Here is a 16,933-nt window from a genome sequence, read left to right as displayed (position 1 = left end):
GGGGAAGTGTAAATGTGTAAAATACTTGGCGGAAAAAACCCTGAAGTGTAACATTGACATGTTTGCTGACATTTATTCTGAAAGAGGAAGTGATACAGTGACGGTAAAGCGATGCTGGCCAGTGAGTCATCAAAGAAACAGAACCAAGAATGCAACAACGTCTCTGAAGGAATAACCAGATGAGTTTAAAAGTGTAAATGTGTGTATTTAGCAACAACATTTCTACCAGGAAGTTTGTTGACTTAATTACTCGTCGCGACTCATATTTTGATCATTAACTAAAAGATCCCATGATAGGTTGCTGCATTATGTAATAATTCAACAGGAAACACAACGATGAAATGTAGAAAATAATCTACAAAACACTCCGGCGTTATCCAGTGAGTCTATACATTAAATACTAGTCAATACATTAAAACATTGAATTTTGCATCACACCTAACGTGCACTCACAGATGCAACTGCAAAGATACTCGAACGCAGGAGCCACTGAGCAAACTGAACTGCCAAGTACTTCGACTGAGAGGAAAACCACAGAGCACCATCAAGTGGCTAAAAATGTAAATGTGCAGGTATGATAAAATGATCAGTGTGAAAACAATACTGAGGCTACTTTTAAAAGGGACATTTTCTCACTACACACACACACACATATATATATATATATAGAGAGAGAGAGAGAGAGAGAGAGAGAGAGATATGTATGTATGTGTGTATGAGAAGACCTAGTTATAGCACATCATATAGTGCCAACTGTCACAGCAGAGCATGGTCAGTTTTATTTAACAGCTAATCACATGTGAGAAACAACAAAAAACATTGTATTACTCATTCATCCGCACACATTATCACACTCACCCAGTAAACCTAAAACTATTCTATTCATCAAGCTATTCAGAGGAATCATTATAGCACCCAAAAGATAGGAAAGTCTGAGCTTTGACTTACTGCATATATGAACATAAGACATGCACGTGTGTCAGGGCAATCAGTATCACCGTTAACAATTTATGACAACAAAATATAATCGAGAAACTACATCAAAACATTAAAGATGACAACTATCTTTGCCGATTTCATAAAAAAATTAACAGTCAAATGCTATTTCACAATAACAAACCAAAGCAAACACTTTTTTCTAGACAAACTTAAAATAAAAAATTTAAAACCATTGAAAGTTAAGTGATGAAATAATTGTTAAAAAAACAAACATTGATATGCATTGATTAGTACAATTAAAATTAATATAATGGTTTCTTTAATATAAATTGACAACTATATAAAATACTTCATGTTGTTCTTCATGTCTCCCCTTGTTTTGTTGATGATGCACAACTTTTTATAGACCTGAAAAAAAATTTAAAATAAACAGCTGGAAAATTCGCATATCATATCTGACATGACACCATTTATACACTGTAATTAATAACAAACATGACAAAGAAGAGAAAGGAAATATTTATATTGTATTCACCAACATATCATCTTTTCTATGCTGTTCCTACCTGTTCTCTTTATTTTTGTCCACAACAATTTCTACAAGAAATTTCATTAAAAAAAACAATACAGCTTAAACGATAAGGTAACAAAATAAAGAAATGTAAACAAATCTGTTTACATTTTTACACACAGAAAATTTAAACCTTGCAAAGTGAGCTACATGTTTTTAGTTACTCATCATATGTGCTCCAAAATGTACCGCTTTAATCGACAAACATCTTTATTAAATTTGTCCCTACTATAGTTTTTTTGCCTATTGCCCTGAGTTTTAAAAAGCCTCTCTCTAAATTCATGCAAATTCTGAATACTGTTGAGGAAGTAACTGGTGATATGCTTTACACATTATTCATGTAGTATTCAAGTCAACTAGATCAGAACATTGTTAGGCACATAACTTAATAAAAAGTGAGGTCATTGGTTCATAAGAGCCAGATCGATTTTCTATCAGGAAATTAAATCAAATTGAACCTAACATAAAGTTGAACACATACAGTATTTAGCCTAGTGTATAGCAAACAACAAGTTAATAAAATCATCCAATGTGCAGCATAATCTTAGCCTGAGATGCAGGTCTACATCATAATTGTACATTTTTTAAGAATTCGAAAACAATTAAATATAAATTATGAGATTACAGGAGTTAATGTTTATTCCTGTGGTATAATCTCAATTCTATTAATATCAACAGCTGATGTGACAGTATGATCGATTGACCTAAAAAATTACAAACATACGCTCGACATAAAGTTCACACTTTACCTTCTCCAGTGTTTCCAGAGCCTCGGATTGTTTCATAGACACACGCGTCACCTGCAGGGTCAGTGACAAACAGCCATACGCACATCAGAACATTTCTTGGGTAATCTGTCAAAGTACTGGCAGCACAAGACGTGAATGCATGAAAAATAGGTATAATAAGTTAGATGAAAAACTGACCGTGGAGGAGAGAGGAATAAAGTTGCTGTTGATTTTCATAATTGTTTAATGTTGGGTCTGTAGCAGAGCCCCGGTTCTCTCTATGAACCTGGGCGAGTCTGAAACATTAGGGATTGTAAATATATATATATATATATATTAGTAGTAAACAACTTTGAAAAAAATGTAAGTGAAAACTGAAGGGAGAAGCTTCACAGTCTTTAAGATGAAGTGTTGTACGAACCTCTCACGGCATGAATCTGTGAGAAGCAGAGTGGGATCTGTGTTTAATTGTAACCATGAAACAACATATATCATACATATATACACACATACATACTGTATATACCTGTACACATACACACACATATGTATACATATACACATCATGTTATAAAGATGTAGTAATTTTAGTTAAAGTTAGCAAAGTTAAATGCAGCATTTAAATGCTCTAAGAGTGTAAAATCAAAGAAAATATATGAGATGTTACGTCGTTGTCCCAGAAAAGGTGACAATACGCATACGCAAGCGGTGAACTAACCAACGACCTTGTTCTCATCTTGTTGGCCTCAGACATACCTGGAGCTTCATCCTGGTTGATCACGTGGTCTGTAGCAGAGCTCTGATTGGTGCGCTGAGATCTGGCCAAACGGATATAATAGATTTAACAGAGAACATGTAATAGTAAACTATTGTTATGCTCAGAATGAGAGAAGTCAATGTTGAACTGACCTGATAAAGCATGACCCTGCGAAGGAGACATTTGCTGTTACTGTACAATGTTTATGTATTGCAAGAATAGTGCAATCAAATATCAGAGGGAAAAGGTCTGACCTTTTGACTTTCTGATGCAGAACAGCAGCAGCAGCAGCAGCAGAAATATGAATGAAAGACCACCAACCAAACCAACAGTCAGTGGCAAAGGAAACGCAGAGCTTTCACTGGACACTGCTGGTATAAATAATCTGTATCATTTCCACAAAGCATAAGGAAATTTCTCCCTCATATACAGATGATTAATAGGTTCACGTAGAAGCTATTTTAATCATACTCACATTTCACCGACATCCAACTCTCGGCTGACGTCCAAACTTGTTTTGAATCTGTTCTTTCACATTTGTAAAGGCCTTCATGTGACTTTGACACGGCAGCGATAGTCAGCTCCCGTCTCGTGTCGTGTTGGACGAGTTTGTTATTTTTGTAGAATAGAACATTAGAAGGAACATTTTCCGTCTTCAACCTGCAGCCGAGAGTAACAGATGTTCCCTCGACAACCGGTTGGACGGGGCTCTCCAAGATAATGCCATCGTCTGTGAAAAAGTCAAAGAATATGACGTTTTATTCTGAGATCATCTTTTCTCTTGAATGTAACCTGGAGCAAATTGATAGAAACAAGACAAACATGGATTAAAACTCACTGTGCACGGTGATGTTGACCGCACTGCTGAACTGTCCTGATCCAGACTCACACCAGTAAACTGCAGCAGAGAGCCACAAATTCTGTTTGCATATTGGTCCAGTCGCTGTCGGGCTGGTGCGACAGAGTGATGGATAACCACTTCCATCAAAGGTCATCACTCTCCACTCAGTGGAGTTTCCCTCACAGCTCAGTGACACAGAGTCAGAGTCGAAGTGTTGCACTCTGTCAGGACTCACTGTGAGAAATAGTGCTGAATGAAAATCTAGAAAACAAAAAGTAATAGTTGTTCACAAGTTGCGAGATAAACACATCATGTGCAGCTGTGACTCTGAGTGACAGATTGTTCAATTGTATGTATTTGTGCCATTTTCTAAAGATCTTCAATAATATGCATAAATATTTGTTAAGCACCCTTTTAATTTGAATATGTGGGTTTTTTCTACATGTACAATCTATGGTAAATTGTCACTAATGTGGGCCTGCAATTGTAATGTTGCTGTTGACAATTATCAGGTCAATGTGGGGAAGTTTGTGTTTGATATAAAAATGTCCTATGTTTTGAGGAGCCTTTGAACCCCTCAGTTTCTTTTTACGGGTTCGGATTTGTTTGGGCAGGTGTCAATCAGTTTATCTGTCATTGGGAATTAACCTGTCGGATTGTCGGAGGGGCGGGCCCAAATTTGATTCAGAAGAGGATTTCTGTACGAGCTCCAACATGCGCGCCAACACTGGTACCAGCAACTGAACCTTATAATGGGAGAGCTGAGCCACATGCGTTTGAATTAAACTGTATTACTATTGCTTTCAATTCTTGTCTCTCCAATGTTTTCCTCCATGTTGATGGTATTGGTTCATGTTGAATAAGGGCTATAGTTACAGTTGAAATACACGGCATGGGAAATTAATGCTCAATACCAGTATAATTACATTAATAAACTAACCAGGCCTCTTGGCAACATAGCCAGAGTCATCCTTAAAGTGCGGTAACTTTTATATGTTAAAGGGACCTCCTATAAAAGTCATTTAACCAAAACAGAATTGAGTGAGAGGGCTACATTTGCAAGAAGTCAAGTAAAATGAGAAGCAAATCTGAAACTGCTCGGTTCAGTGGAATCCACCAACAGCAGCACCAAACAACATGGACAACATGAATGAACGCGTGAATGTACAAAGGCGACATAGACTTTACTTCTGGAGACATGTTGGTTACAGAAAAACACCTGAATGGACTGAAAGGGGAAGAGGAAGTGGAAAGAGAGAAAAACTGACCTCTGCACCAGACGAACTTAGATCCACTGTGATACGTGTGTTGCACTGGGTCTCCTCTTCCAGCTCTGCACACATATCCTGCTGTGTGTGTCTGACCGGAAACGATGTAGGAATCCTGTGTTGTCCCGTTGATGCTTCCAGGCAGCATCTCGTAGCTGTAATAGTTGTCTGATAGTTTGGGAACAGCCTTGTACCAGAAGAACCTCCAGCCTGCTGATGGATGTTCCAAACTGCAGGTCAGAGTTACTGAGGCTCCAGGACTCAGCCACGATGGAGTCACTTGAAGACCAGGATGTGTTTCTGTTGGAAAGTGACTTTTTTTATTGTGTGAGGCTTCCTGTACATTCACTGTTTGTATTCCACATATCTTCTTGATTCAATTTCAAAAAAATTCATTAAGGAAAGCAAACATAGTGACATAAACATACTTACTCTCAGACACTGTCAATGTGAAAACATCACTCCACTCTGTTGAAGACCTGTCACCTTTCATCACGCCCATACATCTGTAGTCTCCATTGACGGACGTCGAAGCGTATGAAATCTTATATACATTTGTTCTTTCAGTTAGTGGTGACGTCCCTTTTGTCCACACATACTCCCACTCTGCGTCTCCTCCGTCCTCAATCTGACATGTAAGACTGATCCTCTCTCCTCTGTATATCTTAGGCCATTTGGGCTGCAAGGTCACAACAGGCCTGAGAGTGACTGCTCAAGGAGACACAAATATCACAATTAGAAGAACAAAGTGAAACATACAAACATATTTCTGTCAGTTATCGTGCCTACAGATGCTGAAACTATAAACAATAATTCCAAATTGCCAATTTTGTCAATACCGATCGGGTTGCTGTACTGTGTGTAGTACACAGGTTCTCCTCTTCCTCCTCTGCACCAGTAGATTCCTTCCTGTGAGACTCTGATTGTGTCGTCTGAGAGCAAGAGACCTTCCTCTTTGGTCAGAGGTTCAGAGGTTTTCTTGCCTCTGTACCAGTAATATTTCCAACCAGACGATGTTCCAGTGACAGAGCAGGTCAGCGTCACATTTGGACCAGATCCTGTGTCTCTCCTCAGTGTGGCCTTTGGTCTGTGCGCTGTTTAATTTAGAACAAGGGGGGGTTCAAATGATAATGTAAAAGTGATGATACAATATCTTCCAGCATGTTGGTGGTGGTGTAATGACTAACTGCAGAAAACAACACAGAAAATAATCAATCAGTGTTTGAATTTTAGAAGTATAGTGAACGGGTTGGTTGGCTGGTTTTTCAGTTGGTTGATTGGTTGGTTAGTTGGTCGCAGGTTGGTTAGTTGGTCGGCAGGCAGCAGGATTATGCAAAAACTACATGACGGATTTCCATGAAAGTTGGTGGAAGGATGGGTCATTGGCCAAGACACAAATTTTAAAATGTTGGCGAGGATCCAGGATTTTCTTTTTACCACTTTCTTTAACATTGTGAGATGAGATCTCCAGAGGAATAATGCATGACAAATCAAAAACAGGTATAATTATGCAAATAAATCTTTGCTTCGCTTCAAGAAACAACTCCCTCTGAAGTGAATTTTGACTATGTACAATAAGAGCGACTCACGTTCCACTTTCAGTTTTGTGGGTTTGGATTGTTCGTGCTCATCAAATTTACACATGTAGGAGCTCCCGTCTGCCGCCACTCGAACGGTCGCCTCCGCTGTGTTTTCTGATATTATCTGTGATGGATGGTTTGTGTCCATGTCAATGGGTGATGCGTCTCTGTAGAAGGAAGCTCTCCTCCCGTCCGTCTGAGTACGACGCCTGCACCTCAGAGGGACTGATTCTCCTCGGAACACGGTGAGTGCAGGATGTTCCAGGATCACATCATCGTCTGTGTGACACAGGTCAGTCTTTGATTCACCATGTCGTCTCAACTAAATAAATACAAGTTATTCATACAACCAAAAGTAAATACAATATATCCGTGGCTAAGGTATATCTCTGGAAAAAAAAAATGTAAATCAAATTTAATGTTTGAATATAGTTAAGTAGGAGACGGATGAAACTGCAGAAGTAACACTTAATGTAATAAATAATGAACCATATTGCACAAACTTATGTATTTTTACTAATTTGTTTTGTCATGCACCAAAACACCAAAGATGGACAATTTCTTAATTGTGCGTCTTGTCTTAATATTATTATTAATGTCAAAGAACAGATTAAAAAATACATTAATCATTATATAGGCACATAAGTGCTATTGGTGAACCTGGTCATGCTGGTGTCACTTACCTGATACAGTTAGAGAGACCGTATTACTTCTTTTAATGATGTTTAGGTTGAGTTTGTGTTGACCAACGCACTGGTAGTCACCACTGTCTTCTGTTAGAAGTTGTAATTTAATGATCTTGTTTGTGTAGTAATTGACAAATTGATAACCCTTCTTTTTGAATGAGTAAAACCAGTCAGTTTCTCCTCCTTCCTTCATGTCACATATAAAGGAGACAGACTCTCCGGTGAATAGAGTGGAACAGTTTGGCTCGATGGTCAAAACAGCGTCTAGAAGCCGTTAAAAGACAGAAAGAGAGTGAGTGATCTATAGATGAAGATTAATCTTGACTGAATAAATTGAAAAAGAAAAGAACCAAATGGAAAGCTACCTTGAGCGTGTCCACAGCAGAGGAGTGCACTCAGCGCTGAAGAGAAAATATCAAACACACGAGCAACGTCAGAGATTTAAAAACCGAGTAGCGACGACTCAAACAGGGACATGACTTGAGTACTCACAGAACAACCCCAGCACACCGAGCAAAGTCTGTCCCATCCTCACATCCAGCACAGCACATGAAGAGAAACTGTGGAGCAACAGAAGAGACATTTCACATGAAAATTGTACTGGGCGTGTTTGTGACAACTTCTTCTTCGGAGTTTAACACGTCTGTGCTTCCTTCCTTTTGACACGAAGAAAACACAAATAGACTGAATTTGACCACAGCACACATCAGCCTGTGGACACTTCTTCTCTTGGCACTGCAGGAGCCGATTGGTGTAATTTGTACTTGATCTTTATTAAAATTATGAAATAAGAAATATTGTTGTTGGTATGGCAACAGTCCAATTAAAAAAACAGAAAAGGTATTGGTGTGTGGATCCACCGCACACAGTTTTACAAGGGACATCAATCCGTGGGCCTCCTCACCAAAGAGCGACAATACTATCTGGAAATACGTTCTTCCGTCAGTCCCGATCACTCGAGTCCAGCTTCAGTACTGAAAAGAGAACTATTCAGTAAACCACCAGATTCAAGTTCAGTCACAACTTCACCCACAGGAAGTGACCGAGCTCGAACGACACAGAAAAAGAAAAGAGCTTTAGTCCGCCATTGCTTTTTTAAAACCCTAGGACCCAATGCGATTGTGCTCGGGAGAAGAACAGAAGCGCCAGAAACACACGGCAACGCAGCCGGAAGTGGATGTTGCCATCGACAGCACTGGACGTCACAAGAGACTGCGGTCAGTCCTAATGGACCGAGTTCACTGCAGTCAGAAATTCCAGTCGTTTTGAAGATGGTGTGCTCCTGCTGCTGTTGTATACTAAGTAGCGATGATGTGAAGATGTATTGACGAGAAGTCCGACAACGTCTTGATTGTATATAAAGGTTTATTACAAAAAGACACTACACTGCTGTACAGATTACTTGGCAACAATAGGCACAGGCGTGGCACTGGGGGGGTGCAGAGGACAGACTCCCCAGGCCCAAGGTTCATTTAGAACAAAACTAAGTAGCAGTGAGCTTGGAGCTTTCAAAAGGAAGGTGGCTAGCTATTAGCAACTCCTACGGCGACAGCTAGCTATTAGCTAGCTAGCTGAGATCGACACAGCTGGTATTGCTAGCTAGCTAGCTAACTGTAACTTATATGTTCTACCTGAATACAGTAGGAGTTAGCTAGCTACTATTAGAACACACACACACACACACACACACACACACACACACACGGTATCATGAATGAATCAGCATCATAGCGGCGGGGCCCCCAAAGAGACTGCTTCCCACGCCCCTGACTAGAGGGCCTATGAAGCAACAAGCCAGGAAGCTGCTTCTCAGCGTGAGTGAAAAAAACCCAAACCACAATATGACGTGTTTCTATGAAAGCACGAACTAGATGTTAATCCGTTTATTTACAGAAGATGGGTCGAGTGGGACAGGATGTGCAACATGGAAAATTATGTCAACTGTAATGCGCATGAATATGACTAAAGACCCGTTAAATCAACGCTGCACATTTTATATCGCTCAATTATTGTTCCATGTATCACCTATTGCTTAGGAATATGGGGAAATAGATACAAAATGTACACTGTACAAATCCAGTTGTCATCCTACAAAAAAAAGGGCAATAAGGATCATCACAAAAATACATTGAGCCTACATGGATTTCATTAAAGGCCAAACCACCTGAATTTCAAACTGCTACTTTTTTACTGCTGTTTAAAGCAGCTTTAAAACCTATATTGACAAAAAAACAAAACAGTGCAAAAATACCCAATGGGAACATTATATATGTACATGTATTATATGATATCACATTACATGCAACATTTGTATTTTCACCAAGAAAAAAACTTTACATCAAAAAACTTTATATAGAAGCATCAAATATTGTCCAAACAACGATTTTCATGTTGTCATCCATTCCATGGGTTTCGTCAGTATAGATCTTCTTTATTGATCTGGATCTAAACAAAAGAGAAAATAAAGAGTTGTTCGGTCATAGAAAAATTAAGGGTGAACTCAATAATTTTTGCTTCATTCATAACTCATTGAACTTTATGTCATATACACCAGTACACTGATGAATCCTAAATTAAAGGTTACGTCAGTGCTGCATTATTACCTCAAGCTTTTCGTGTTTTAACTTCAGAATAAACCGTTTCATCAGCCACGGCAGGAGTTGATTTTCCTGTGAAAGGTGATATGATTAGATGGAAGTGTTTGGTAGTTACATATGTGCTGATTCATACATATTTCTTCAGAAAAGTATACATAATATAAATCAAGCAAATGAAAACACAAGAGAACATCATTGTAAATTAATTGTATTCTACGTATTCATTCGTCGACCTAAAACTCAATTCAGATTATGAATCTGATTATTTATTTCTATTTTAAAATTGCATTTTCAATTATATTTCAAATATTATTATTCAATTTGGAATTCATTAATGTATTTCTTATTCATGTGATTATTGACTGTTTTATGTTGTTGTTGCAAATCTTTCATTATTTTGTAACCATTAATTGATCGATTAATACATTAATTTGCAAAGAAAAGTATTAATGCTTATTTGTATTGTACAATTTGATATTAATCCATGAAATGCCTCATTACCACTTTTGTGACACTTGTGGTCCTCCACACACGGCAACGCCTTCTCAAGTATTTTCTTTTTTATTGCATGTGGTTCTTACTCCATCAACAAAGTACTCACCATTTTCAACAAGGGTTTTAAGCTCAACCGAAGAGTATATGACATCCCGGGATTCATCTGAAATACAGACATAAAAAAAGTGATTTAATCCTTTAATAGTCTCCTTAAATATGTAAATGCCCCCATGATAAAGGTACTTTACCATTTTCATTGACCTCAGGACCCTTAATTAGTTCATAAACACAAGCGTCACCTGCAGATAAGAGAAAATGAAGCCGATGTCAGATTAATAGTTTTAATCCCAAATCAGATAACTGCAAATGGAACGATTTACGCTTATAATTCACAAAAAATCATGAAATGAATCAGCAGTAAAGCAGACGAGAGGGGAGGTGTCTTTGTTTCAGAGTTTCAGAGCTATGGTTGAGGCCGTCTTCTTAACACCATAAGAGAACGCAACGTGATTGGTTTTACGTCTTTTTTAATGTCGGTTGGCAACCAGAGTACTTGGTGCATTATCGGTTGTCAGTAACGCGTTGTTGGCCTCAGACATACCTGGAGCTTCATCCTGGTTGATCACGTGGTCTGTAGCAGAGCTCTGATTGGTGCGCTGAGATCTGGCCAAACGGATATAATAGATTTAACAGGGAACATGTAATAGCTAACTATTGTTATGCTCGGAATGAGAGAAGTCAATGTTGAACTGACCTGATAAAGCATGACCCTGCGAAGGAGACATTTGCTGTTACTGTACAATGTTTATGTATTGCAAGAATAGTGCAATCAAATATCAGAGGGAAAAGGTCTGACCTTTTGACTTTCTGATGCAGAACAGCAGCAGCAGCAGCAGCAGAACAATGAATGAAAGACCACCAACCAAACCAACAGTCAGTGGCAAAGGAAACGCAGAGCTTTCACTGGACACTGCTGGTATAAATAATCTGTATCATTTCCACAAAGCATAAGGACATTTCTCCCTCATATACAGATGATTAATAGGTTAACGTAGAAGCTATTTTAATCATACTCACATTTCACCGACATCCAACTCTCGGCTGACGTCCAAACTAGTTTTGAATCTGTTCTTTCACATTTGTAAAGGCCTTCATGTGACTTTGACACGGCAGCGATAGTCAGCTCCCGTCTCGTGTCGTGTTGGACGAGTTTGTTATTTTTGTAGAATAGAACATTAGAAGGAACATTTTCCGTCTTCAACCTGCAGCCGAGAGTAACAGATGTTCCCTCGACAACCGGTTGGACGGGGCTCTCCAAGATAATGCCATCGTCTGTGAAACAGTCAAAGAATATGACGTTTTATTCTGAGATCATCTTTTCTCTTGAATGTAACCTGGAGCAAATTGATAGAAACAAGACAAACATGGATTAAAACTCACTGTGCACACTGATGTTGACCGGACTGCTGAACTGTCCTGATCCAGACTCACACCAGTAAACTGCAGCAGAGAGCCACAAATTCTGTTTGCATATTGGTCCAGTCGCTGTCGGGCTGGTGCGACAGAGTGATGGATAACCACTTCCATCAAAAGTCATCACTCTCCACTCAGTGGAGTTTCCCTCACAGCTCAGTGACACAGAGTCAGAGTCGAAGTGTTGCACTCTGTCAGGACTCACTGTGAGAAATAGTGCTGAATGAAAATCTAGAAAACAAAAAGTAATAGTTGTTCACAAGTTGCGAGATAAACACATCATGTGCAGCTGTGACTCTGAGTGACAGATTGTTCAATTGTATGTATTTGTGCCATTTTCTAAAGATCTTCAATAATATGCATAAATATTTGTTAAGCACCCTTTTAATTTGAATATGTGGGTTTTTTCTACATGTACAATCTATGGTAAATTGTCACTAATGTGGGCCTGCAATTGTAATGTTGCTGTTGACAATTATCAGGTCAATGTGGGGAAGTTTGTGTTTGATATAAAAATGTCCTATGTTTTGAGGAGCCTTTGAACCCCTCAGTTTCTTTTTACGGGTTCGGATTTGTTTGGGCAGGTGTCAATCAGTTTATCTGTCATTGGGAATTAACCTGTCGGATTGTCGGAGGGGCGGGCCGAAATTTGATTCAGAAGAGGATTTCTGTACGAGCTCCAACATGCGCGCCAACACTGGTACCAGCAACTGAACCTTATAATGGGAGAGCTGAGCCACATGCGTTTGAATTAAACTGTATTACTATTGCTTTCAATTCTTGTCTCTCCAATGTTTTCCTCCATGTTGATGGTATTGGTTCATGTTGAATAAGGGCTATAGTTACAGTTGAAATACACGGCATGGGAAATTAATGCTCAATACCAGTATAATTACATTAATAAACTAACCAGGCCTCTTGGCAACATAGCCAGAGTCATCCTTAAAGTGCGGTAACTTTTATATGTTAAAGGGACCTCCTATAAAAGTCATTTAACCAAAACAGAATTGAGTGAGAGGGCTACATTTGCAAGAAGTCAAGTAAAATGAGAAGCAAATCTGAAACTGCTCGGTTCAGTGGAATCCACCAACAGCAGCACCAAACAACATGGACAACATGAATGAACGCGTGAATGTACAAAGGCGACATAGACTTTACTTCTGGAGACATGTTGGTTACAGAAAAACACCTGAATGGACTGAAAGGGGAAGAGGAAGTGGAAAGAGAGAAAAACTGACCTCTGCACCAGACGAACTTAGATCCACTGTGATACGTGTGTTGCACTGGGTCTCCTCTTCCAGCTCTGCACACATATCCTGCTGTGTGTGTCTGACCGGAAACGATGTAGGAATCCTGTGTTGTCCCGTTGATGCTTCCAGGCAGCATCTCGTAGCTGTAATAGCTGTTTGGTAGTTTGGGAACAGCCTTGTACCAGAAGAACCTCCAGCCTGCTGATGGATGTTCCAAACTGCAGGTCAGAGTTACTGAGGCTCCAGGACTCAGCCACGATGGAGTCACTTGAAGACCAGGATGTGTTTCTGTTGGAAAGTGACTTTTTTTATTGTGTGAGGCTTCCTGTACATTCACTGTTTGTATTCCACATATCTTCTTGATTAAATTTCAAAAAAATACATTAAGCAAAGCAAACATTGGGACATAAACATACTTACTCTCAGACACTGTCAATGTGAAAACATCACTCCACTCTGTTGGAGACCAGTCACCTTTCATCACGCCCATACATCTGTAGTCTCCATTGACGAACGTCGAAGTGTATGAAATCTTGTATACATTTGTTCTTTCAGTTAGTGGTGACGTCCCTTTTCTCCACACATACTCCCACTCTGCGTCTCCTCCGTCCTCAATCTGACATGTAAGACTGATCCTCTCTCCTTTGTATATCTTAGGCCATTTGGGCTGCAAGGTCACAACAGGCCTGAGAGTGACTGCTCAAGGAGACACAAATATCACAATTAGAAGAACAAAGTGAAACATACAAACATATTTCAGTCAGTTATCGTGCCTACAGATGCTGAAACTATAAACAATAATTCCAAATTGCCAATTTTGTCAATACCTAATGTGTTGCTGTACTGTGTGTAGTAAACAGGTTCTCCTCTTCCTCCTCTGCACCAGTAGATTCCTTCCTGTGAGACTCTGATTGTGTCGTCTGAGAGCAAGAGACCTTCCTCTTTGGTCAGAGGTTCAGAGGTTTTCTTGCCTCTGTACCAGTAATATTTCCAACCAGACGATGTTCCAGTGACAGAGCAGGTCAGCGTCACATTTGGACCAGATCCTGTGTCTCTCCTCAGTGTGGCCTTTGGTCTGTGCGCTGTTTAATTTAGAACAAGGGGGGGTTCAAATGATAATGTAAAAGTGATGATACAATATCTTCCAGCATGTTGGTGGTGGTGTAATGACTAACTGCAGAAAACAACACAGAAAATAATCAATCAGTGTTTGAATTTTAGAAGTATAGTGAACGGGTTGGTTGGCTGGTTTTTCAGTTGGTTGATTGGTTGGTTAGTTGGTCGCAGGTTGGTTAGTTGGTCGGCAGGCAGCAGGATTATGCAAAAACTACATGACGGATTTCCATGAAAGTTGGTGGAAGGATGGGTCATTGGCCAAGACACAAATTTTAAAATGTTGGCGAGGATCCAGGATTTTCTTTTTACCACTTTCTTTAACATTGTGAGATGAGATCTCCAGAGGAATAATGCATGACAAATCAAAAACAGGTATAATTATGCAAATAAATCTTTGCTTCGCTTCAAGAAACAACTCCCTCTGACGTGAATTTTGACAATGTACAATAAGAGCGACTCACGTTCCACTTTCAGTTTTGTGGGTTTGGATTGTTTGTGCTCATCAAATTTACACATGTAGGAGCTCCCGTCTGCCGCCACTCGAACGGTCGCCTCCGCTGTGTTTTCTGATATTATCTGTGATGGATGGTTTGTGTCCATGTCAATGGGTGATGCGTCTCTGTAGAAGGAAGCTCTCCTCCCGTCCGTCTGAGTACGACGCCTGCACCTCAGAGGGACTGATTCTCCTCGGAACACGGTGAGTGCAGGATGTTCCAGGATCACATCATCGTCTGTGTGACACAGGTCAGTCTTTGATTCACCATGTCGTCTCAACTAAATAAATACAAGTTATTCATACAACCAAAAGTAAATACAATATATCCGTGGCTAAGGTATATCTCTGGAAAAAAAAAATGTAAATCAAATTTAATGTTTGAATATAGTTAAGTAGGAGACGGATGAAACTGCAGAAGTAACACTTAATGTAATAAATAATGAACCATATTGCATAAACTTATGTATTTTTACTAATTTGTTTTGTCATGCACCAAAACACCAAAGATGGACAATTTCTTAATTGTGCGTCTTGTCTTAATATTATTATTAATGTCAAAGAACAGATTAAAAAATACATTAAACATTATATTAGTACATTAGTGCTATTGGTGAACTTGGTCATGCTGGTGTCACTTACCTGATACAGTTAGAGAGACCGTATTACTTCTTTTAATGACGCCTGAGTGTTTGTGTTGACTAACGCACTGGTAGTCACCACTGTCTTCTGTTAGAAGTTGTAATTTAATGATCTTGTTTGTGTTGTAATTGACAAATTGATAACCCTTCTTTTCGAATGAGTAAAACCACTCAGTTTCTCCTCCTTCCTTCATGTCACATATAAAGGAGACAGACTCTCCGGTGAATAGAGTGGAACAGTTTGGCTCGATGGTCAAAACAGCGTCTAGAAGCCGTTAAAAGACAGAAAGAGAGTGAGTGATCTATAGATGAAGATTAATCTTGACTGAATAAATTGAAAAAGAAAAGAACCAAATGGAAAGCTACCTTGAGCGTGTCCACAGCAGAGGAGTGCACTCAGCGCTGAAGAGAAAATATCAAACACACGAGCAACGTCAGAGATTTAAAAACCGAGTAGCGACGACTCAAACAGGGACATGACTTGAGTACTCACAGAACAACCCCAGCACACCGAGCAAAGTCTGTCCCATCCTCACATCCAGCACAGCACATGAAGAGAAACTGTGGAGCAACAGAAGAGACATTTCACATGAAAATTGTACTGGGCGTGTTTGTGACAACTTCTTCTTCGGAGTTTAACACGTCTGTGCTTCCTTCCTTTTTACATGAGGAAAACACAAATAGACTGAATTTGACCACAGCACACATCAGCCTGTGAACACTGCAGAAGCAGAATAGTGTGGTTTGTACTTGATCCTTGATAAAATTATAAAATAAGAAATGGTATGGCAACAGTCCAATCGTTTTTTTTTTCCTGGTATTGGTTTGTTGATCCACCGCACACAGTTTTAAAAGGGACACAGATGAAACCACACGTCATACTCACCTCCAGTGATGGAGCGACACAGAAAACGGAAAGAGCTTTGGTCCCGCCCCCTCCACCTGATGACTGCGTTTTTAAAAATCCTCCAGTAACTACAGAATCATGCCGCCCGGACTCGTGGGACTCGTTGTTGAATGCGGCCACAAAAGAAGAATTGTCAGGCAGGAATTGTCCAGATGGTGTGGTGTTCGAATGGCACCCTCCGGTTCAGTGGATGCACATCTCACTTCAAATACAAACAGAGACCTCGACAGGACCATGTTTTAGTTATAGAATGGATATAAAGATGACAGCTCGACAATAGTGAAGCCAAATCATCGCCATTGCCCCCTGGTGGCTGTCTGCAGTATTGATCATAACCCCCCCCCCCCCCATAATAGTGGATGAAACTTGTATCAAAGCTAAAGTTCTACCCAAAAATGGTTTACATCATTTTTACGGAGTTCTTATCGCACAAATTCTTCTCTTCCGTACGCATGAACTCAGGAGAAGAGTGGTAATAATATATCTGGCCAGGAATTTTGACTCCAGTTCTGCTAATGTTGAAGCGTTTGCTCACATGAAATAGTGAGACTGAACAAAAGAGGGTTTTATTATTATATTATTTTATATAGA

At 39.5% G+C, this 16,933-nt stretch overlaps 1 protein-coding gene across 1 annotated transcript; it reads right to left on the bottom strand.

The window, feature by feature from the left end:
- Positions 1-994: 994 nt before the first annotated feature.
- On the bottom strand, positions 995-16,872 carry LOC118289046. The gene is made up of 32 exons (XM_047336360.1): positions 15,929-16,872; positions 15,802-15,837; positions 15,437-15,700; positions 14,763-15,032; positions 14,013-14,267; positions 13,606-13,881; positions 13,174-13,473; positions 11,903-12,166; positions 11,540-11,794; positions 11,319-11,435; positions 11,217-11,232; positions 11,064-11,125; positions 10,711-10,761; positions 10,569-10,625; positions 9,981-10,039; positions 7,863-8,004; positions 7,736-7,771; positions 7,368-7,634; positions 6,694-6,963; positions 5,944-6,198; positions 5,537-5,812; positions 5,105-5,404; positions 3,834-4,097; positions 3,471-3,725; positions 3,250-3,366; positions 3,148-3,163; positions 2,995-3,056; positions 2,660-2,675; positions 2,437-2,534; positions 2,260-2,310; positions 1,506-1,536; positions 995-1,347 (listed from the first exon to the last, which is right to left on the bottom strand). The coding sequence occupies exons 1-32, from the start codon at positions 16,017-16,019 to the stop codon at positions 1,302-1,304; spliced, it is 4,875 nt and encodes a 1,624-aa protein (XP_047192316.1). The 5' UTR covers positions 16,020-16,872; the 3' UTR covers positions 995-1,301.
- Positions 16,873-16,933: the final 61 nt, after the last annotated feature.

Source organism: Scophthalmus maximus, chromosome 12, assembly GCF_022379125.1.
Source record: "Scophthalmus maximus strain ysfricsl-2021 chromosome 12, ASM2237912v1, whole genome shotgun sequence".
Lineage (NCBI taxonomy): Eukaryota > Metazoa > Chordata > Actinopteri > Pleuronectiformes > Scophthalmidae > Scophthalmus > Scophthalmus maximus.
The sequence above is the reverse complement of the archived record's forward strand: the minus strand, read 5'-3'. Positions and strand labels throughout refer to the sequence as shown.

What these genes read in the sequence shown, in the direction of transcription:
- LOC118289046 (XM_047336360.1), bottom strand. Translation starts at nt 16,019, where the DNA reads ATGTCTCTTCTGTTGCTCCACAGTTTCTCTTCATGTGCTGTGCTGGAT. An exon ending in GGTCAACATCAGTGTGCACA is followed by an intron (nt 11,795 to 11,902) that starts GTGAGTTTTAAT and finishes ACTGTTTCACAG; the next exon opens with ACGATGGCATTATCTTGGAG. An exon ending in CACATTGACAGTGTCTGAGA is followed by an intron (nt 5,405 to 5,536) that starts GTAAGTATGTTT and finishes ACTTTCCAACAG; the next exon opens with AAACACATCCTGGTCTTCAA.